Source organism: Carassius auratus, unplaced genomic scaffold, assembly GCF_003368295.1.
Source record: "Carassius auratus strain Wakin unplaced genomic scaffold, ASM336829v1 scaf_tig00215163, whole genome shotgun sequence".
NCBI classification, from domain to species: Eukaryota; Metazoa; Chordata; class Actinopteri; order Cypriniformes; family Cyprinidae; genus Carassius; species Carassius auratus.
Window position 1 is genome coordinate 273266 of NW_020527959.1, and position 24293 is coordinate 297558.

The 24293-nt window shown below is 36.9% G+C and overlaps 1 protein-coding gene across 2 annotated transcripts in view; it reads right to left on the reverse strand.

Moving 5' to 3' along the window:
- Positions 1-24293, reverse strand: part of LOC113093832 (dihydropyrimidine dehydrogenase [NADP(+)]-like) — a 149836-nt gene that overhangs the window by 114105 nt on the left and 11438 nt on the right. Inside the window, exons 2-3 of one of the 2 annotated variants that reach the window (XM_026259409.1) lie at positions 15372-15482; positions 5079-5161 (exon numbers count right to left, since the gene is read on the reverse strand). In XM_026259409.1, coding sequence (XP_026115194.1) covers positions 5079-5161; positions 15372-15482 — 194 coding nt within the window. Of the gene's footprint in view, positions 1-5078; positions 5162-15371; positions 15483-24293 lie in introns of those variants that run through there. The other variant, XM_026259410.1, reaches the window with a different exon arrangement.

Consider the following 24293-nt stretch of genomic DNA (forward strand, 5'->3'; position numbering starts at 1 on the left):
CTGGGTGGTTTACTAGGAGTCCTTGGACGCTTGTGGCCTTTGGCCTGTTTTATCATTTGCTGGATGGTTAGAAAATCTTTCCTCAATGAGCCTCATCATCAGAGTTATACCTCATATCTGTAACAGTGTGCGACTGGTGACAGTTTTATGCGAGAAAAACACAGTAATAGGTATGAGCAAGAACAACAGCGACACTCGTTTTAGCAGTAACTGAAGAAAAAAAATCACTATACACTATTCAAGAAAAGCAAAGCCCCTGATGTCATTCTGAAGGTGAATCTTCAGCCTTGAACCCTGTGCTTGAGGGGGTTGAATTTATAAGCTCTCTTCCCTACAGTGGTGCATTGACATAGGTCACGCAAAGTCCTCTCAAGGTCCAGACCATTTGAAATCCAATTGAAATTCATATATCTACTGGATGAGTGTGGGGATGCTTTAAGGGCAATATTTACCTCCAGCCAAGTTCATCACTCTCTCTGGAGTGACTGAAGGGTTAACAACGCCCGGCGCAGAGCCCGATGGACAATCAGAGCAAATCAGCGTGCAGATGGATGACGGCCATTACATCCGTTTGAGTCATAAGCTTGCATTTAGGGAATGGACGGCCATTCCTCAGTGGCATGACAGTGTGGACGCGGCTCCGCGGACTGATCAGACACCAGAGAGACAGACAGCGGTTTGAATAATATGGAGCACTACAGGGAGCGAGGCAGGAAGCATGAGCGAGCATTCATTAACCCCTTCACTAATGCTGTGACTGGACACCGTACCCCTGACCTTCACTCTGACCTCCACAGCTGCGGATGGGCCCTCACCACCTGGAGTCACTCAGTGGGTCTGGAAATCAGTGCCTGGAGCTCGAAAAAGGATCCAAATAAAAGGCCTTGTTGCTTAGTTAACAGGTGATTGCCTACAGCGCCTTTCACTCCTTCCCTGAGATCGCAGACACGCTCTGCATCTTGATAGGAAAAGGAAATAGGTGAACGGTGAACTTCTGGGGAATAATAAGCTTAAAGGTATACTCCACCTCAAAATGAAAATTTTGTCATTAATCTCTCACCCCCACATTGTTCCAAACCCCTAAAAGCTTAGTTCATCTTCGGAACACAATTTAAGATATTTTAGATGAAAAACGAGAGGCTTATGACCCATTTGTCCCATTGACTGCCAAGTAAGTTACACCGCCAAAATCCAGAAAAGCATGAAAACCATCATCAGAATAGTCCGTCTGCCATCAGTGGTTAAACCGTAATGTTATTAAGTGACGAGAATACTGTTTGTAAAAGAAGAAAACAGGAGACTGTTGACAAAGGAATTGTTGAATAAAGTTTTCTTCGCTTACAAACAGTCTTCATAACATTACGGTTGAACCACTGTTGACAGATGGACTATTCTGACAACGTCTTTCATACTTTTCTGGAATTCAGTGTAACTTACTTCGCAGGCTATGGGACAGTCGCAATATATATAAATAAAAATAAATGCTGTTCTTTTAAACTTTCTATTCATCAGAAAATCCTGAAAAAAATAAAATAATAAATATATATATATATATATATATATATATATATCACATTTTCCACAAAAAAGTATAATATATATATATATATATATATATATATATATATATATATATATATATATATATATATATATATATATATATATATATATATATATATATATATATAAGAATTCTACGTTAATAATAAAAGTTTTTTTTTTTCTTTTTTTTTTTAAATGGGACAACTAGACCTGGTTTTCCTTACATGTTTTAGCAATTTAATATATTTTTATGCTGTTGCTTTCTTATTACAGTTCATAAGATATTTTTATGCAGGGTTTGCAGGTCAAATCAAATTAGCATATTAGAATGATTTCTGAAGAATCATGTGACACTGAAGACTGATTTTTTTTTTATATAAGCACATAGTAGTCAAAAGGTGCGGGAAGAACTGAACTGAAGATTAAATTTGGCCCTTAATTTTCCTCAGCAAAAGAAAATTGAGTACATCAGGTGTGCCACACCAGAGGAACAGTTAAGCTACGTTACATTGCTTCCTTTAGCTTGAAGAGTGTAAGAGGGTCTGCCAGTTTCCCATTTCCATCAGGAGATTAATGACATGATTGCCTAAATTCATTCTCCAGCACTTGTTTTTGGGTAAAAGGTTTATAGATGCTCATTCTGAAGGTCTGCGGAGTGATTTGTGCCGCGTAAAATTGGTGAAGTGTAGCTAACCTTGTTAACTTCCTCAATTAAAGTCATGTTGCAGACTTATTTCCGTGTGATTATGCTATGAACATCCTGGAACAGGCGTAATTGAGGGAAGGAACCTTTTCCATCGGCACCAATTTGCACTCACCTCTGCCGGCCTACCACAGGGTCAGATATAAGCTTCTTTTGTTTTTGCATTTCTAATACTCTCCCTTTTATTCAGTTTTTGTCTTTTGTAAAACCGCATTAACTTTGGTGGACCGTGGCGGGCAGCAGCGGTAAACAGCATGACATCAGATAAATCCTGTGAGACAAAACCATACTTCAATTTGATTTCACCTGCAAATATTTCATGGAAAATCTTATGAACTATAAGAAGCAAGCTTAAAAAACATTAAATTGTTAAAAATTTGAACATGTAAGGAAAACCAGGGCTAGTTATAACACAGGAAAGACATTACTTCCTCAGAATAAAGAAAAAAGAGGATGTATTAAAACCTAAGGCACATGGACATGAATGTATTCGTATTTACATTTGCATGTACAAGCACGCTCCCTTATATGCTTGTATCATAACCTTTGCCATCGATCCAGCCAATTACCACAACCTGGCCATAATTCATAAGCCTGGCAACTAACAGACAATTTTCCATAAAGGGAATTTAATTAATTGCTATTCTGTTGCTGTTTGTGCATCCTTGATGATGTATTTATCTATGAGCCGCTTAAATATTGCTAGGAATTATGTTCATATACTGGCAGTTCACTGTAATCCTCCTCGATCTCTTCTAATGAAGTTAAGCAGATTAGGGGAGATTTTTACAACGCTCGCTGTGAGCACCGGATTCTATCATCTCAACACACTGCTCAATAAATCTATTCTTGGACCGTGGATCAGTGAGATGAAAGTGGATGAGAAATTAATTTAATACTCTTATTATTCTCTTAAATATACAGGACTTTAATATAGTCACTTTAGAAGCTACTTTATATTCAAAGAAGTTGTAGGCCGTCAAGAAACAAATGATGATGAACAACCTGCTTAGCTATTTTAGCGACGATGAGGTCACTGTGCTGGTTTAGAGATTCCCATCGCTGCATGGATAAATAAGTGCTAATGACTTAACTAGTCATCACAAAAGAAGCGGGTCAACTAAACGCTGCCATTTGATCTGAAACGTTTGTACAAGTACCAAAGATGACTGAACTACTCACTTAGATCAACTAAATGCCAGTGTTATCTAAAGTTTTAATGGAAGTTGAATAACTAAACAGGTCATCACAAACTAAACCGGTAAACCGTATGACCCTATATAACCTAAAATTATGAAACCTAAATAGTCCCAAATTACTCATACAGCCTTTGACTAGACTTTAGTCTTTGAGTTGACAATGCGTTATCACAAACTAAACTATTTAACTAAAATAGCGTAGTACCAAGCTTTTCAATTACATGAAGTAAACATCTCTTATAAATATAATAAAACTAAAGACTTTTTGGAGTTATGAAGGATGCAGTACTACTCTATAGGTACTCAAGATTAACAGGATATTGAGTGAAAACGAGCATTTACCCCCCTTTAATTAATTTACTTTGTTTACTAATTTATTTCATTTGTGCTACTTAAAGATTCATTTAGTTAACCTGTTTAGTTTATGATAACACATCCAATCAATTTGAAGACTGTAAACTAGGGTTGGGCCGATAGACGATGCCATCGTCGATCACCGATGGCTGATAGACATCACGATATTGTGCTGGCATCATGAATGCCAACCCCCCCAGACCTCCTTTTGATTGCACGATTGCTTTTTGGTTTCACTATCACTTTCGAGATTCGCAATCGCACATATTCTGTTTATACGACGGAGCAGCATTACTTACCACACATTTGACAAGATTATATGTTTGTCAGTGGTACTGAGGATCTGCAAATCATTCGCCATAATCAAATCATTCGCCTCAATTTGTCTACACACAGTGTCTACACTGGACACGGCAAAGCGACCATTGAAAATCTACTTCTGATTGTGATGTTTACTTCATAAAAATTGAGTAATGTATGGAAAAACATGTTTCAGAGGTATTTTTGGAATCCAACTCTTTAACAGTGTAAAAAACTCAGTATGCATGAAATAGCATTCACCCCCCCTTTAAATATATGCTACTATTTTATCTAATGCTTCTGTTTTAGTGCCATGAATGACCAAACTAGTCTTAAGAAACTAAACCGGTCAACCAATTGCCTCCATATGACTTAAAGTCTTTAAGCACTACAGAACTAAACAACACAAACCAAAGAGGTCAACTAAACCTTGCTACATGACCTACAGGCTGACTGATCCTGTTATCACAAACTAAACAGGTTAACTACATTTAAAGTGGCAGAAATGACTAAACATGAACCAATCGACAGAAAATGACCTACAGTCTTCATTCAAGTGCCACAAATAACAAATAGCGTGGCTTGAGTTATAGTTTGTGTAAAAGTTACATAATTAGTTATAAGGGTTTGCACAGAAGTGTGAGCAATAATACTAGTGGTGCTGGCTTAATACAAAAAACAGAGACAAGCATGAACACTGCGACTGATATCGTGCTCCAGAGAGTCAAATTAAACATTGACAGGTTAGCAGAGCACAGTTTGCTCCGGGTCACCATATAGCTGATCTGGAGCCCAAAGGGACGTCTTCTCCTCGCACAAATTAATACCTTCGAGAGGCCGACTGAACGGTGCCAATAAACTAATTTGTTCCCCAAATAATGAAGAATGACTCCCCACCCCAATCCCCCCCGACCACCACCACCAGTGCGTTGGTCCTCGGCACATCTGTGACTGTTGCCATGGTGACCAGGTCTTACCTCACCGCTTCCCGAAGTGCTCCACGCTCACTCAGAGTCGTGTGTTTGATGTCATCAAAATTGTTCTCTAGCTTCACGCAGCTCTGCGAAAGAAAGAGAGGGAGAGAAAGAAGTGAGATGATAGAGGAGGTGCAGTTATTTGTTTGGATGTTTGTGTGTGCGCGGTACATCTCATTGATTGGGGCTGTTACACAGGCTTTGAACATAATCCACTCAAACATGTCTCTGCGTTTTCATGCAGATTGTACTGCACCGTCAGGGTTGTACCGCGTGATTCATCAGATGTCACACGGCCAACTCCTGAGCTGGTACGAAATGTCGAAGCATTCTGGGGCTCGGACTGCCGTTGTCATGGCAATCGACCTTTCTCAAGACCCTGACCCCTGAAGAGAGGTGAGGAGTTTGAATGAAACCTGCTGGTACGGACAAGCGAGTAATTACAAGGATACACAATTTCCGCTCCTCTGTATTCCTGATTTAGACCACAGCATAAACTGACGCACGTCACACTGTCAAACAGGCATGCAAATGTGAAAACAAAAAAACAACCTCCGCTCCCAGCAATCCCCCCATCATGACTGATTTATTTTTATTTTTTTCATTTTATTAAATGTATTTATTTACTTACATTTATTTATTTTTGCATGGTTTGATTTATTTTTATCAAAAATATTTTTTTTATTCTGACCTGTAAAACATTTTGAGATGCATTTAATGACAGGCACTATTAAAATAACAGCATTATTATTATTAAAATATCCATTACTTATTTATTATATATTACATACTTTTAGGTATAAATATATATTTATAATAATAATAATAATAATAATAATGATAATAATAATAATAATAATGCATTAAGTTTGAACAGTACCTGCCATAAAATGCAGCTCAAAATGTTTCTAAAATGTCTATATATAAATCAATTTAAAAAAAGTGAATTTTTTGTGGAGTAAACAATTGTGAAGTAAGCTGTCAACTGGATCACTCCATGTTTTCCTGTTTCATAATGAAAGTCACGTTGGAAATTCAGGCTCAAGTCATGCATGATGGCTGGGAAAACTTACAGCAACATGTAATGCAATTTCACATGCAAACTTGACTGTGAATATTTTTTATTTATTTATCCAGTTCTCAGGTGACAGTTGGTCCCCAATCAGAACTTGACAGCTCACATCAATCACAACCCTTGAAGTGTTTCCTCTCAGTGGAATGAATCCAGGGATTCTTCTGCATTTTAACCTCTATTAAAGGTATATAATGTGTATATATATATACACAATTTGACAATAGATAGTTAGGCGAATGTGGTAAGAAGCATGTAGCTTAAGACAAAAGAGTTTTGAAATACTGTTCAACTAATAAATCACTTCACTGATGTTAACGGTGAAGTTCATATTTCTATGACAGCACTGAGTTCGTCAGCACTGCCTGCTCGAGTCTCATACAGTAGAGACGGTGGCAAAGCCAGCATTTGGTAAGGCACATGGCAGTCACGAGGAGTTTGCAATCTAATAACAGAGCGTGCTCGCCCATTCTGACTGACATTCAATTTACATGATTACAGACAAAGTGCAAGTCAGAGATTTTTTTTTTAATTACATTTCCCTCCCTCATCTTTCCATGCTGCTCTCATCTAACTGAGTGGCATTAACAAATGTTTTATTTTATGTTGCTCGAACAATAAAAACACAATGATATGGAAATTGATAATTATTGCACTGTCTGAGCTTGTGGGTGACAAGGAAATATTGCATCGGGTCGCAGAGTTATTTGGGAAATAATGTGCGTGGGCACCACATTCTCAGAGCGCTCTCTCTGCGAGCCAAAGTCTGTGATTTGAATAACTCAATAATCGCACACACAAATATAGTTACACACTGCAAAAATCAAACTTCAGCTCCTCTGACAGTGAAGAGGGACAAAAATAGCAATAATTCAAATATGACTATCAATTTAAAGGGGTGGAATACATTCTGCCTGAAGGTGAAGGTGACTAGCCTGTACATTAAATCGCTAGAAGCCCATCAGACCAAAAGTTTGGACACACCTTCTCATTCAAAGAGTTTTCTTTATTTTCATGACTATGAAAATTGTAGAGTCACACTGAGGGCATCAAAACTATGAATTAACACATGTGTAATTATATATGGAATTATATACATAAGAAAAAAGTGTGAAACAACTGAAAATATGTCATATTGTAGGTTCTTCAAAGTAGCCACCTTTTGCTTTGATTACTGCTTTGCACACTCTTGGCTTTCTCTTGATGATCTTCAAGAGGTAGTCACCTGAAATGGTCTTCAACAGTCTTGAAGGAGTTCCCACAGAGATGCTTAGCACTTGTTGGCCCTTTTGCCTTCTGTCTGCGGTCCAGCTCACCCCTAAACCATCTGGATTGGGTTCAGGTCCGGTGACTGTGGAGGCCAGGTCATCTGGCGCAGCACCCCATCACTCTCCTTCTTGGTCAAATAGCCCTTGATGCCTTCAGTGTGACTCTACAATTTTCATAGTCATGAAAATAAAGAAAATGAGAAGGTGTGTCCAAACTTTTGGACTGTACTATATATATATATATATATATATATATATATATATATATATATATATATATATATATATATATATATATATATATACACATACATACATACAACTTGGTGGTATACCATTCAAAAGTGTGGGTTCCATATTTTTTAAAGAACTTACTATTATTAGAAATATTAAAAATGAGGTATTTAAATGATCAAACGTGACATTTATAATGCTACAGAAGATTTCCATTAAAAAATGCTGTTCTTTTGAGCTTTCTATTCATCAAAGAATATAAAATTGTATCATGATTTCCACAAAAATATTAAGCACCACAACTGTTTAATGATTAACAATTAAAAATGTAGAAATTATTGAGCCCAAAATCAGCATACAATATATTAAAATAGAAAACTGTTATTTAAACTTTTAATAATATTTCACAATATTACTGCACCATTTTCTTTATATGTTTGTGTGCATGTGTGTGTGTGTGTGTGTGTGTGTGTGTGTGTGTGCGAGAGATCAAAAAGGCTCATTACATTTAGTTTTACAACACGCTCCTCAAAATCTGGGATGGATATCTGTTATATTAAGGATCCCTATCAATAATAGCTTTGCTATTATTTTTTAAAATCTCATTAAAAAAAGCATGACAGAGCAGCCCGTCCCGAGTCTCAACTCCTTCAGATGATTCCAGTGCTGCTGGTGCCACACACACAGTCAGCTGAGCAGGAATAAAAGCTCTTTGTGTTTTCCTTTACACATTAAGAAGCATGTAAAGGCCAAAAAAGGACTTATTAAGGGTTTCTATTAACATCAAACCCAAACATTGTAATCTCCTCCCCTTCGCCTGAATGGATTAGGCGGAGGATGTGGTGCTCTAATCCATGGAGTGGAGGAAAATGTGGAAAGTGGCATTGGGGGGCTGGGGGGGTAATCATGTTCCAGCAGATAAACCGCATCGATCACTGCATCCTTTCCTCACTCATAACTCACTAGCGCAGTGAAGTAGGGCCGATATCGTCTCAGGCGCTGGTGATCGATATCGGTGTTGATTTGTGGAGTGTAATTGTGCCAGGTAATTAGAAATGAATGCTCACACACTTTAATTCACTTCTTAAGACTAAGGCCTGCTCTAAAGTAATTCTCTGACCAGGCCAGTGCATAATATCACTGGATGTTTGCCAGTGGGTATTAAAGTTAAGTTAACACGGTGTCCAAACAACGTAATGAAACTGAACATGAAACCGCTAAGTGACAATTCACAGCCAATCAGAACATTTAATTTTCAATAGACCATTACAAGGACCAATGTAAGTGGCTGGGGGGTAATTACGACACACAGTAAAGGCCATAGGTCACCTCCTATTAAAAATGTATATCTAAATCTTTGCTTTAACATGTCAGCTGCTGTTACAGATGTAAAGATGACAGATGTAGCCTCTGTATTACAGCATTTTGGATCATTTCGTGTTGGTGCATGGACAATTTAAAGGAAAGATTTAATCTCTGTTGTCTTTTAGGATGTTTAATGGGTGATGGATGGATGGATGACATTAGACTTAAAATACATTGATATAATAAGATATGGATGGATGGATGATGAATAGATAGATATATTGGTACATAGAATCCATCGGACATCAGAATTCCTAAATATATTCCACTGGAATTTTTTTCTGTCTTTTTTTTTTTTTTTTTTTTTTTTAAGTAGAAACATAATTACTTTAAAAGCTTCAAAGAACCCTAATATCACTACGAAAAAAACTTTTAGTGCTCAAATTGTGGTAATTTGTCTGTAATTTATTCATCTAATGAGTGTGAGGTCAAGACTAGATTCAAGGAAGACGCAAGATGATTGTGCTATAAAGGAAAATCTATTTAAGATATTCAGTTTACACTCCATCTTTGGACCTCAGCAGTGACCCGGCATGGAACAGGAATTATGAAAGCCAATATGAATTATTTAACGAATTCCAGAAAGGATTCAAATTAAGTTTTTTTCATCTCCCTTCCTTCCCTTTCATCATGTCTCATTAAAGCAATTAGCTCTGATGCCTAATAAACTAGAAGCAGTCCCAACTATAAAGCCCCAGCCAATGACAGAGAGCAGAGCTTGATACTAGGAAGAAAGTCACAAGCCACATACACAGAGTCACACAGCAATCAGTGTGGTTACAGGGCCTTCCTATCATCCTGCGCCCTGTGTAGATGTTCAACGGGATGCTTCAGGGGACAGAAAGGTGATACATCCAATGGTCACATTTAATGAAGCACCACTATTCCAATTCTGGATTACTGATAAAACAAGAATTATTTTCATGCTATAGCTGGGAAAACATTAACTGAATCATATCAGAAATTGTTAAACCTACAATGAGGTCCCATTAATCAGTCCCTCCAGAAAAAGCGTATTTTTTTTGTGATTGTTGCGGGCAAAAATCCTTGATTTTGCGGCACGTTTTCTTAAAAAATGCGATGGAATATGCGGGATATTTTAGAAATTTTATGCGATGAAATAGCATGAACTTGCAAAAACTGCGGTTTGATGAAAAAGAGAAAAAAGGTGATTCCCCCAACACCTTTTTCTCACTCGGCTAATACCTTAATGTAAAGAGTAATTTCTTATTACTTCCTATGATAAGCGAGCATACTAAATCACAGAATATTTAAGTTGCAATCTCTTACTGCAACGTAAATTATTTTGCATACTAATATAATTACAACTGTAAGTTTTTGGTACTGTTCTGTAACAAAAAAGTGCAATCTTACAACTGTTAATTTGCATCAACTTCTGAATGAAACTACAACAGTGTTAGTAGCCTAGTGAGAAGGGGGTGTTGGGGGAATCACCTTTTTTTTTCTCTATTTCATCAAACCGCAGTTTTCACAAGTTCTCGCAATATAATTTGGCTCCACGGTCATGTAACAAATCGCTTCAAGTTTCACCCTGGTTTCACCGCGGGGTTTGCAGATGATGTTCATGTCACGTAATTACGTCACTTCATAAGGTTCCGATGGCAATAGGGGGAAAATGGCGCTTTACTTGTGTGAAGTAAACGCAACATTTTTCAACTTTCTGCTAATATATGAGTTTTTTGCAACGAAAATACACGGATTATGAAATCATGCTAGCCCCGCATATTTTGCTTTCTGAAATCGGCAATTTATGCGGCAAAAGAGTGACGTATTTGAAAAAATGCGACCCCACATAAATATGCGGCTTTTGGCTGATTATGCATTAAATCAGGCGATCGCATAATCGCGTTTTTCTGGAGGGACTGATTAATTAACATTAGTAAATGCATTGCCTAAAGTTAAAACTAATATATATATATAATTTTTTTTTATATATATAAAACCAAATAACCAAAACATAAATAAAAAACTAAAATAAAAAATTATATCATGCAATGTACATTTGGTCCATTTAATATCCCTGAATCAAAATACTCTACAAACTAGCAGTCATTTATAAATCATAAAATAAGGAATTCACTAAGACTAAACTGTGGCATAAACCAAAGGTAAATAAACAATGCAGGCAATGTGCAGTCAACTTGCCCTCAAGCTGATTTGTCAGCATTTTACCAACAATCAGACACACATAACCTCTAAAAATGCTAGTATTTTCACACTAAATAACATATTAATGCACCTACTGAGACACTTGAAAAGCCATTTTTTGTGCCCATTGCTTTCTACTTTCCACCCTCTCTCCTTGTCTTGCCTAAAAACCAGTGGGAAAGAAACATTGGCTTTTGCTTCTGGCAGATATACCTGCCCTTCACAGGACCTGGGATCATAATGCAATCTGGAGACTCATTAAATTGGATTAGACTGTGCAGACAGATTATTAAAAGAAAACCATCAGTAAACAGCGGCGTTATCTGCAAAAAACAAGGGCACTCCAAGAGTGTTTCCACTTCTATCTCTGCAGCCATTGCAAAACTGTGACTTGTTTTTTGTTAGGTAGATTATCTCCAGCCTCAACCTGTGCTATTGAAGCAGAAAGACAAATATTGGTAAGGCACCGGTCAGCTAATAGTGTCGACTCGAAACGCGTTCTCATACGAGATGACGCCTGCAGGGAAGTGTAGCCAAATCTCCTCACCGACAGTGTGCTACAGGTGCCCTGAGGGGGACGGAAGGAAATGTGCAGGCACCTGAGCCCTGACGGACCGAGATAACGGCTTACTACTTGCCCCCATATTTTCTGGAGAACTCATTTGGAAACTATAGACACCCAGCACTCATGGATTCCCTGTAAAAACTAGGTTTATAGCCCCTCTAGCATTCCAGCACAATACTGTAGGACAATTATGATGCCGCCTTCCGAAGCCCTACAAAAGTTATTTTAAGGATCACTAAAACGTTCATTGCTTTTTCTTTACAGAGAGGATAAATCTGTGGCAGATGATCCATACGGAAAATCACGAGCGCCTTCACAGACTCAGCATTCTCTCAGCCTCTGACATTTATTGGTGAATTGACAGTGAGAAATGCATCGCATGAGAACACAGGCATGCAAGAATGCAGATGCATTAATATTGATTTTGCAGCGAATCCTGATATGCAGTGTATTAAGGACAACACAAACTTCCATTGCCGTAAACGTCAATAGACATGTCTTGAAAAAATAACATACACAACAAGTTAAAAGTCTGAAATAATAAAGATTTTTAATACTTTTGTGGAAACCATGATGTACTACTAATCAAAAGTTTGGGGTAAGTTTGGGAACACTCCACTATTTTTGAAAATAGGCTAATTTTCCAACTCCCCAAGAGTTATAAAGTTGAGTTTTACCATTTTCGAATCCATTTAGCCGATCTCGAGGTCTGGCGGTAGCACTTTAGCTGTAGCTTAGCACAGATCATTGAATCTGATTAGACCATCAGCATTTCACTCAAAAAATGACCAAGGAGTTTCAATATTTTTCCTATTTAAAATTTGACTCTTCTCTAGTTACACTGTGTACTAAGAATGACAGAAAAGTCGGCCTAGAAAATCTAAACTTTTCATTTTCCGTCGGTCCGTCATCATTTCCGTCGCTTTAAATTTTTCGACAGACCCCGAGGTTGGCTAAATGGATTCGAAAACGGTAAACTCAACTCTAGGGGGGATGGCAAATGAGTTTTCCTTTAGTTAGGAAGAAAGGAAGGAAGAAACTTAGAAATTTAAACTTTCTATTAAAAGAATTCAGAAAAATTGTATCATGTCTCTACAAGAAAAAAAAACACTAAGAAATATAATAATTCAGATTTGCCATCATATGAATGAATATGACAAAATGACATATTTAAATTATAATTTTTTAAAAATTTGTACAAAATAAATAAGACCAAATATTAAGACAAAACGAATATAATAATAATAATAATAATAATAATAATAATAAAAAAACAAAATGAAAATCAGATGATTTTAGCAATTTTTTATTTATATTTCATATTTTTTTCTATATATAAAAAAGGATCCCTTGATTAAAAAGTGGTTCAAAAGAACTGAATTTAAAGTAGAAAAAAAAACACTAAGAAATATAATAATTCAGATTTGCCATCATATGAATAAATCACATAAAAAATGACATAATTTTTACAACATTACTGTGTTTGCTGTATTTGTTTGAATAATACAGCCTTGGTGACCATAAGGGACTTCTCCTAATTATCCCAAACTTATTGCTGCTAGTGTAAAAGTCGTGGCCTAGTGGTTAGAGAGTTTGACTCCTAACCCGAAGGTTGTGGGTTTGAGTCTCGGGCTTAGGTGCCCTTGAGCAAGGCACTGAACCCCAAACTGCTCCCTGGGTGCCGCAGCATAAATGGCTGCCCGCTGAGTGTTTGTTCTCTGCTGTGTGTGTGTGCACTTTGGATGGGATAAATGCAGAGCACGAATTCTGAGTATGGGTTACCATACTTGGCTGTATGTCACGTCACTTTTCACTTTATTTGCACAAGCATAGCACGGCAATAGATACACATCCATACTCCTGATACAGTAAACTCACATGCCATATGTTCAATCTATAGCACAGTCTCTATGAATTAAATCAGGCCTGCGATCCATCCCCCTTGATTAGAATGATGAATTAAGCAGCTGTACTTAGCAACATTGCTGTCAGCGGGGAGAAGATAATCTCTCCTACAAAACACCTCCATCTTGTGTCTTCACATCAAACAAGCAGGAGGCCCTTTAAAAGGACAGACGAGGCATAGCGGCCACCTGCCAAAAATCACAAACCCTCCCGTCGCACACTGGTCTGGGGAGATATTGGTGAGACTTTGATGGCATGTGCCTGGAATCGTAAGATAATTACTGTCTGAGCGTCTGTGCTAGCGAGTATAGCTCACCAACACGTTCTTGTCTTATGATGAAATACCTGCTCACAGGAACTCAACAGAACTGCATGTGTGAGCCTGTGTTTAACTGCTATGTTCATTTTAGTACTTCTATTTTTTGATATACACACACATACAAGGCGAATAAGAACACACGCAAGATTACAAGATGTGTAGATGTGCATTCTTGTGTCGCTGTTGCAGTAACAAACCTCAAAAGTGCTCAAGGGGACAATAACGTTGCCTTTAAATTGAGTTTTTTGTAGCAAGAAGTGTTTCAGGCCTTATACCCAAGCAGAAAATGCTTTGGCTGTTAAATATCTTCGATGTTAATCTAGTTAGTTCTTACCAGCTGCAATCACAAAAAGCAACAAGCGAGTATCGATTTCTGTCGTGCACAGCAAAATCTAAAGAAGCCTTTTTCCGCCTCTTTTTTTATCAAAAATTATCAAAATTCTGACTTTAGCATTTTATATTAATTTTATAAATAATAATAATACATTTATAAGGATTAATTGTTTGTTAATAAGAAAATAATTGTATTATATATATTTTTTATAACTTTTACCCTTTTTAAAACTCTTAAGGAGGAAACAAGCTTTTAAAAAACTTAAGCATAAAAATGTACATGAATCGTATGCTTTTAATGGGTTTATGTGGCATTTGCTGCAAGTTTTATTATTTAAATTGATTTAAATTAAAAGTTAAAATTAAAAGGGTTGCTGTTAATAAATGATAAACAAATTTTGCACAGTTTGTGTCTATTAAATGTTATAAATAATTGATTTCAAATCTAAAATGATAATGCAATGCTAAACAACTATAATTAATAATTTGATACTCAGAAATAGCAAAAATGTTGCTGCTAAAGGCATTGCTGTTGATCATGACAATACATGCACTGGCAGTACTTGTCCTTTTCACTCAAATTGTTGCTCATAATATAATTGTAATACATAATATATCTTATCTAATTTAATAATATAATATAATATAATATAATATAATATAATATAATATAATATAATATAATATAATATAATATAATATAATATAATATAATATAATATAATATAATATAATATAATATAATATAATATAATAAAGACAGAGTTTTCACTATCTGAAGGTCTTGTGTGTGTCAGTTTAAGATCATGCATGTGGACAGTTCAGCTCGAGTTTTTGTGGCTGTGATGTCGAACACAGCTGCTGATTTCTCAACAAGCCCAAATGAAAGGTTAAAACGCAGCTACTGAAAAAAAAAAGCTAAACAGATGGGTCCAGGGGCAGGAAACAGGCCACATAAATCTGGAAACAACACTAAGTTCCTCTTCTCTCCGACTGATTGGTCAGTGAGAGCCCTATTGAGGGGCAGGTGAAAAGATGAGGGTTGAGGGTGATGGAGGAGACGCACCTCACAGCCTTTTTCTGGGTTTCTTTTCCAGTGTTTTTTCTCCATTTTCTTCGTCGCAGTAGAGAGGAGTGCAGCGTGAGTCTGGACCCGAGGGTTCAAGGCCAGTATACTCTGAAAAGACAGAGAGAGAGAGAGAGAGAGAGAGAGAGAGAGAGAGAGAGAGAGAGAGAAAAGAAATTCAAAGTGAGTTAAGGTAGTTTCAAATCATGCATAACTCGCAATACACAGTGGCTTTTCTGTGTGTGTGTGTGTGTGTGTGTGTGTGTGTGAGTGAGTGAGATTGAGCGCTCCCACTCACATTCTTGTTCTTGAACAAATGTGATTCTCGGCAAGGACATTTCCAGCGCTCGGGGAAAATGGCACGCTTTGAGTTTCACAGCTGAACAATTAAGAGAGTACCGAGGACCAATCAAAAGCATGCCAACAGGCTGTCTTTAAAGAATCAAGAGTGTGTTTAGCAGATGCTTGTCATTCCTAAACTAACGTGCTGCAGCATCGTTTCACACTGGAGAGATGCAGACGGCTGACCTTCAAACTCATTCACTTTCAAAAAACGCAGCTCTTCTGCTAAAACGCGCACAAGCATTCAGACAACGTCAGCTTCCCACACAACCAGGTATGTAACATCACAAACAGATTTTAGAGAATTTTAAGAAGGTTATCAGTGGTGACTCCAAGGCAGAATCACTATTACAATTAGAATTAGTGATCTGAAAAACCTTTAACCCTCAGAATCTAACTTCTATGCATGATGTATTTATGTTGTACTCCTGTACAGTATGTGTTATTTCACACACGATAAACCAGTAGGAAGAATGACAAAATCACTTTTGCAGGACAGAGCTGAAGGAGGGTCCGGAATCACCCAGAATAGTAGATGACGGGTGTAGTTGAGGCTCTAAGAATGGCCGGGGTCTACCCGAGGCCACTTCCCTTTAATCAAAGCTGAGTGTCTCTCTGTGCCCCCTCTCATCCTGACAACAAACACACAGGCTCACACCTCTCCATTACAATCAGGATTGACCCACTCCGTACCAGAGACCGAGTGCTCCTAGCGGCCAAACCAATCCGTAATCACGTCCAGTCTCGGTTCAACACGTTCATTCAGATGCCTGGATGAAAACACGGTCTGTGTGATTTTTGATTGAAAGAGCAGAGTCTGAAGCCTTTGTGAAAGAGATAACAGGCAATCTCACAATGTTTGAATTATACACATTTATAATGCACCAAGCTACTAGGCATTATAAACAGTCTACAAGTAGGTTAATGAAATAAATTTTAAAAAAAGAATTTAAACAGCGCATATTTTCTGTTTACAGAAAAATATAATTTAATTTAATAATAATATTTAATTATTAAAATATACAATACAATGTATAAGTATCAAATATAATCTACACTAGATTTAAAGCTGCAGTCGGTAACTTTTGACGCTCTAGCGGTTAATAAACAGAACTGCTTGCGTCTTGCGGAAGGACATCGTAGCCGGAGCTACTCCTCTCTGTTTATGTGTATGAAGAATCACAAAGGTACTGGGTTACTCCGCCGCGGTACCCCTGAAGCAATCTAAAATAGTCTGAATAGTCCGCAGCTTTGATTGGTTGTTTCTCTTACCGCTCCTGGTAAGAAACAACCAATCAGAGCTGCGGTCCGTAACATTTTTTGTGTTCAAAGTATACAAAATGTATATAATAAGCGAGTACACCATGAATCCATTTTCCAAACCGTGTTTTTAGCTTGTCCTGAATCACTAGGGTGCACCTATAATAAGTGTTTATATTCAGACTATTTTAGATTTTTTTGTGATTCTTCATACACATAAACAGAGAGGAGTAGCTCCGGCTACGATGTTCTTCTGCAAGACGCAAGCAGTTCTGTTTATTAACCGCTAGAGCATCAAAAGTTACCGACTGCAGCTTTAAGATACGTTAAAAAGAATACATTTTATTTTATATTTATTTATTTAAAGGTCTTAAATGTATTTAAACGAAAATAAAGGTGAATCATCATCATGAACGGTTTTCTATTTTTATTTATATTAAAATGTAATTTATTCCTGTAATGTCACAGCTAAATCTCCGGTATCATTACTCCGGTCTTCAGTGTCACATGATCATTTGCTTTGATTCTTTTTATAGTTTTATGACCCCATTGATGATGACATTTCCATAAATCCTTGCCTGTTTAATTGTTTTGAAGGCACCACAAAGCAACATTCTCTTTTTCAAGTTCCTCGGTCACTTTGAGTTATCTTTCTCTCTTTTTTTCCGCCTTTCTCAACAACATCGGCGACCAGCCTCAATTAGCGCCCCGCAGGCAATGTGACAACGACAAATGAAGCTTCGTCTTTTAATATTCTCACAGTAGGCAAGATGAAAGTCTATTTCGTACAGAGGTATGAGATGTTAAAAGGGACCGCAGACATTGGGCATCCCGCCTCTCTCCTGTGGCGCTCGACTCTACCGTCTCTACAAACGTCCCACTCTTCCTAAAGCCAGACATCAGCCTATTAATATTTTAATTTCACACCTAATAAAATGTAGTTAAAGCATAGAGTGTGTGATACAGGACGAAACAATAAAAATCCACCTCTTCGGGTTTTATTGTGTGTTACGGACAACATTACTTAGCCGTTTTCATATAGTGTGCAAAAGGAAAGCTAATATGTTCTTTGGGGCCAAGCCTGTAGGTAAACCGGGAGCTAATAACAAGGTTGTTCGTCAGAGTAAAAATCCTAATGGGATTCGGGGACTGTAATTAGCCCGGGGCAGAAGCGACGCAAAAACAACTAACCTCCACATATCTAACTACTCTGGTTTGTCCTCCATGTTTGTCCTGTGGTGCATTCACCAGGTTAAGAAGCAGGGCTTACTAAAAGGCCTGGAATAGAAACACGGCGTTTGTTTGAGGTGGCCTGAAAGATTAGATATGTCCAAACACAATTAGCAGCTGTTGTCCAATGGGAGGACAGGACACAGGAAAGTCTATGGTTTATTCATTAAGAAACGTTCTCTGCACAAAATAACTCTTGTGATCAAAAACAAACGACTATTAGATGAGTTTAAACTGAAATCAGAAAAGTATATTTAGGAACATCTACAAAATAGATGTATGTAATTAATTATGGCTATTATGCTATTCCCTGTAATAATTGACAAGATAGGCAAAATTGACTTTTTAGTAAGTCAATTAAAAAAAAAAATTGTTTTATGATGTTTTTGTATTTTTTTTATTTGTTTAATCCTAAATTATTTTATATTTTTAAAATAAAACAATATGAAAAGACAAAAATAAAAAAATAATAATAATAATAAATAAGACCCAGTAAGTTAATATACAGCCTATTATGATAATGTTGTAAATAAGAATCTGAAAAGAAAGAAGCTTTAAATAAATATTTTAAAGTGGGTGAATGAATCCCACCACCCCTGTGACAGATTTAAGTTTCACTTTCCTTAATCCGTGACCGACAGAGGAGCATCTAGGCAGCAGGGATTTCAAACTTTAACAGGACTCAAATTGAAACAGGCAGCATGAAAGACTGGATTTTTTTGATCAGGTAAGGCAGGTGATTTCAGAACATTTCAGATGGTTTATACATACCGTGTATTATTTATCTCGAATAAGATGCATTTGTATGGTGCAGGCCTATGTATGGTGATTATCTCTTTAGCGCACAGCGCGAGCAGGATAAACAACAATGTATAATATGAATGACCATGACTGGGACTGGCACATTATAATGAAAACGCTATTGTTATAAAATGCTGTGAATTTTAGTTGCCCTGTTTCTGCACGTTGTTGCGTAAAGAACACGTTCACAAAAATAGTTCATTCAGAATCGCACAGACAAGTTCATGTGCATTTCGGTGCATTTTGTGCAGATCATTTTTTTGTGCAGAAGTCATAATATTAACGTTATGTTGTATAAATAACCAAGTGTATTTTATATGATATAAAGGAGTTAAATCCCACTGATTAAAAACCTGCTATCATATGCTTATATATATATATATATATATATTTACATTTTCAAAAATTTGATCAGAAACATTAAGCTAAAGTAAGTAAAAAAGCTATTTTGCGACTACTTCTCTGTTGCCAGCTTGATATTGACCCTCTCTCTCCTCAAGTAGAAAATGTACAAGAGAAACAGATGTACGTTGGCACTAGGCTAAAGCAAATGCTAATGATGCCTGATAGATGTTTACTCTGCCTCTACTACAGAATGTTTAGATCGAGAAAAGGAAGAAGCTACCTATCATGCTACATCTTCTTTATTTAATACTACAGTCAAGCACCATTCATACCAAAATAGTTCCCTGATCTTAGGACAGACAGAGCACTACATATAACGGGATGCAGTCTGAAAACATTCCTATAGGTCAGTTCCTCAAAACAACAGCAGTAACATTCTGCTAAACTACTCCTTTTATGTTCCACCCTAGAAAGACTATCATACCATTTTGGAACTCCATAAAACTGACTCATTTCTAAGTGTTATCCCTTTAAAGGTTTTCCATCTTTCACCAAACGTTGGAAGGACTTCGGAGTGTGATGTCAAGACGCCAATTAGATCAACACCACGCATGAGCTGAAATATGCATTCATACCTCCCAATCAATACTACTGTACACACTGCAGGCCAGCATTTGCATCTTAAAACATCGTTCCACAAGAGAGCAGACGCATCTTTAGGGCTCAGAAGAAAAACAACATTCAGATTTAGAGTATAAACACAAATACTGTACAAGCTAAGCACTGGGCGTTCGTTCGTTCGTTCGCTCGCACAAACATCCAGGAGGCTTCTCGCTCCCCAGACAAAACGCTCGCCGCAGCGCAGCTGATAAATGCCAGAGCCGCAGACAAGTCTGAGTCAGGCATGGATTTCTGCAGTTATTCAGCAGTCCTTGAGGAGCCGGAGCCAAACGGGGGCTAAGTGTGTTATCAAACAATATTTAAAACAAAAAAAACACCACGTTCCCTGTTGTATGCATGACCTTTGCGGTCGGAGAGGGACGCAGCAGCGCAGAGACGCAAGCATGGAAGCGCTGACAGCCCTTTTCGCACCGGACCCATCTGCATGTCTTTGATGGTTCCATGGGGGATCCGCAGTGTCTGTTTTTATCACTCTCCACTGATCACGCATCCCAAACAGATGGAAGATCAATAACCAGCACTGCCCAGCCACATCAGGCAAACTGCAGCCCCTCAGAGAAAATCAAATAGGGAGCCTCTATGATGGACAACAGGAAATGGCAAATCAAAACTCAGCTGTAAGTGCTAATTAATGTGGGGATCAGGCCTGGGCTGCATTCTGCACCAAAGTGCACATGATTCAAACTACTCTGTATAATTCAAAAGGCTCTCTGGAAGTGGTGTCCTGTAGCTTAGTTTACATAATAATTACAAAATTTCACTCATTTTTTGAACTTGTTTTTATTTAATAAAATCCTTCTGGGGCCTGAAATAGGGGATTTTGGTCAATAATGATAATTAAATTATATTATGCTGAATTTGTTTTTGTGGTCTAAGCCAGGCATAGATAAATAAAAGACCCCGTTTAAATAAATGATTAATTGAATTATTCAAATCAAACGATTCATTCAAGATGGCCGATTCAATAAGAAACGACGCATGAATGGATCGTTGAATCACTGGCTCACTCAATTCATTCAAAAAGAGATTCATTCAAACACTGCAGTGTTGCTCTGCACTGGTGGTGTATAAATTGAATAGCAAATTTGCAATACGTGCCAATATCCATGAAAGCATATTTGAAAGTGTGATAATTATAAAAAATAAGAAAAACTAATAGAGAGATAATTTTTCTTTCATTACTTGAATTATATGGGCATTCGGACTGCAATCTAGATTTCATAATGCAGTAAATGCTTTTGGACTCTCAAGGCATGTTTTTTCATTAGTTTCTTTGCAAAGTCAGTGACTTACCCCATAACGTAATGTCTCAGTATTGTTTCTCTGTCCCTCACAGTCACACAAACAGCACAATAATGTTATATCAGGGAAGCATCTTTAAAGGGTCTATATGATGCAATTTCAATTGTTCCTTTCTCTTTGGGGTGTTACAAGCTCTTGGTGCATAAAAACAAAGATGTGAGAAGTTGCAAAGACTTAAGTTTCAAATTCAAAGAGATATTCTTTATGAAAGTTAAGACTTGTCCATGCCCTCCTAAAACGCCTCGTTTAAACACGCCCCCACATCTACATCACTGTGTGGGAAGATTTGCATAACACCACCCAAATGTCCACGCGAAGAAAGAAGGCGTAACTTTGATTCTTGCTGTAGTATTTTTGGTGCCACCACCGCCATGTCATAAAGATGCTGTGTTTCATTGTGAAAGTGAAACTACTTTGTTTGGCCTTCCAAAAGAGGATGATATCTGCTTTGTCATGCCTAGAGCTGACTGAGCTAGTCGCTGAGGAAATACATCAACTTCACTCTGTGGATCACCAGATTGGCTTTCACCATGGAGTCTAGCCCAGGGTCATCATATGTGGTTGCCCCAAGCTCCTTCATCGAATCCGCAGTTCCAACTTTGTAAGGACAGTCTGGCGCTTCTGACTCACACACTGTAAGTAATTTTATTTTTATTTTTAAAGAATTTGCCACTGATGACTCAAACGCAAGTTTTGAGTAGTGTAGAGTAACGCTTGTTGTTTGTCGTTTTTTTTCGATCACAAATGCAGATATGGCTTTACATTTACGCGGCGCTATACACAACGCAAGGCAGTAATTTTGTCCCCACTGGATGCAACGTAATGGGTTTTATTGGATTTGTCTCATCGTGACGGGAGATGGCATCACAATATGGCATGGGGCTTAAAATTACCGTCACATGCTTGAGGAATATAGCCAGTCACAATGCAGTGGATAGCTGGCCAATCAGCGTACACCTCGCTTTCCAGAACAATGAGCTTTGTAAAAATCAAAGCAGCAATAATGTACAGTATGTGGAAAATAATCTGTTTTTTAACCTTAAACTGCATAAACATATTGCATTACACTAAATACACAACATAATTCTTTAAACTCTAATCAAGAAAATAGCATACCTTCTGTTGTATTTTTAAAGAATGTCAAAAGTCGCACTTGAACCCTTTTGCACAAAAAATGATGAAAACCTGCTTGAGCTTGTCCGCAGCTCGTATTAAGTTCTGATTGGTCAATTATTGTATTTAGTTTGTAAATGATCACACATGTAAGGGAATGTTAACATTCCGTTTACATGACAAGTTTTACATAATACACAACACTATTAATCTAAAGGGGTGGGTAAGTGGTTTTCCAGAAGGGATGCTTTTTGTCTTTTTTCTTTTTTTTTCAACAAGGGGATGCCACCCTATTACAATCACTAAACCTGCATTTATTTGATCAATATATAGTTAAACAGTAATATTATTACAACATAAATTAACACTTTTCTATATTAATAGATTTAAAAATATGTTTTCCTGTGATGAAGCTGAATTTTCAGCATCACTACTCTAGTTTTCAGTGTCACATCATTCTAATATGCTGATTTAGTGATCAATAATCATTTCTTATTATCATTGTTGAAAACAGTTGTGCTGCTTAAAATTTTAATGGAAATGGTAACACTTATTCATATTATCTTATAAATCATATGACTTGGAATATAGTGTATAAGTCATATGCACTATGTTTATGGAGCTTTTAAAATTTTTGGAGCTGGTAACTATTCACTTTCATTATGTGCACAAAAGCAGAATTGACATTTTAATAACTTCTCATTCTCTGTTCAATGGAAGAAAAAGTCTACAGCTTTAAAAATTAAAAGGCGGCACATTACAAATGATAGAATTTCCATTTTTGTATGAACTATTCCTTAAACACACTGATAGAATGGCAACAGACCCATCTAACATTTGACTAGGTGAATGTCCTAAGAGCAGTAACCTGCTATTTTTTTTTCTCTTAGGGCTGGTTTTAAGGTGGTGACACATGCTTGAAACATTTATATGGCTATTAGCAGAGCAGCTGGTTCTGCCCTTTTGCTGTCTAATCAATAACAGCACCATATTGTGCAATAAATTACATTCACTGTCCTTTTGCTGCACACTAGAGAACCTCCAGTGCCTTAGTATGCATGAGGCACTTCTGTTGTTAGCGTACATTGTGCGAACATGCAGCTAAAATTTAACTCTATAACACCTTTATCCCCTTGAACAGGAAATAATTTAAAGCTAAAAAAGAGAGTAACTAAACATCAGCTGGCAAGCCGCCACCCTGTTCTGTCTTTGGCTCAAATCAATGAGGGTATTTCCACATATTGATCTACCGTTAGTGAAATAAAGATCAGCAGTATCAAACATAGGCTTTGAATATACTCCGTTTTCCCATAAGATTGGGAACAGTATATGAGACATAGATACGCATAACACAACAAATTCTCATCTGGGCTGAAGTACTTCAAAAATGTATCCGCAAAACCAGAAAATAATCAAATATCTCTAACAGTGAGAGAGACTACTGAATGTCATACAGATTTTCAGGAAATAGTGCCATTTATGTGAGGTGTGCCTCCCCAACATACCACTGCCATAATTAACAGGCTAATAATAATAATAATCTTTTTTTATGGTGTAATGCAAAAAAAATAAAATAAAAAATAATAATGATAAAAAAAAATTATATATATATTTTTTTTTTTTTTTTTTTTGCAAAAAAAAAAAAATATAGTTTTATAAATAATTAAATTAAGAAATGTAGAATCCAAAACATGGCACAAACATGTTTTGATAAAAGAAAATATAAATTCTTTCAAATTTATGTTTTCAAACGATGGAGGGATAAAATGTAATAAAAAATCTGAAAAAATTAACATGATTTTAAAAATAAGATTTCTTTTAAAGTTTAGCATTAATTTTTTCAAATGG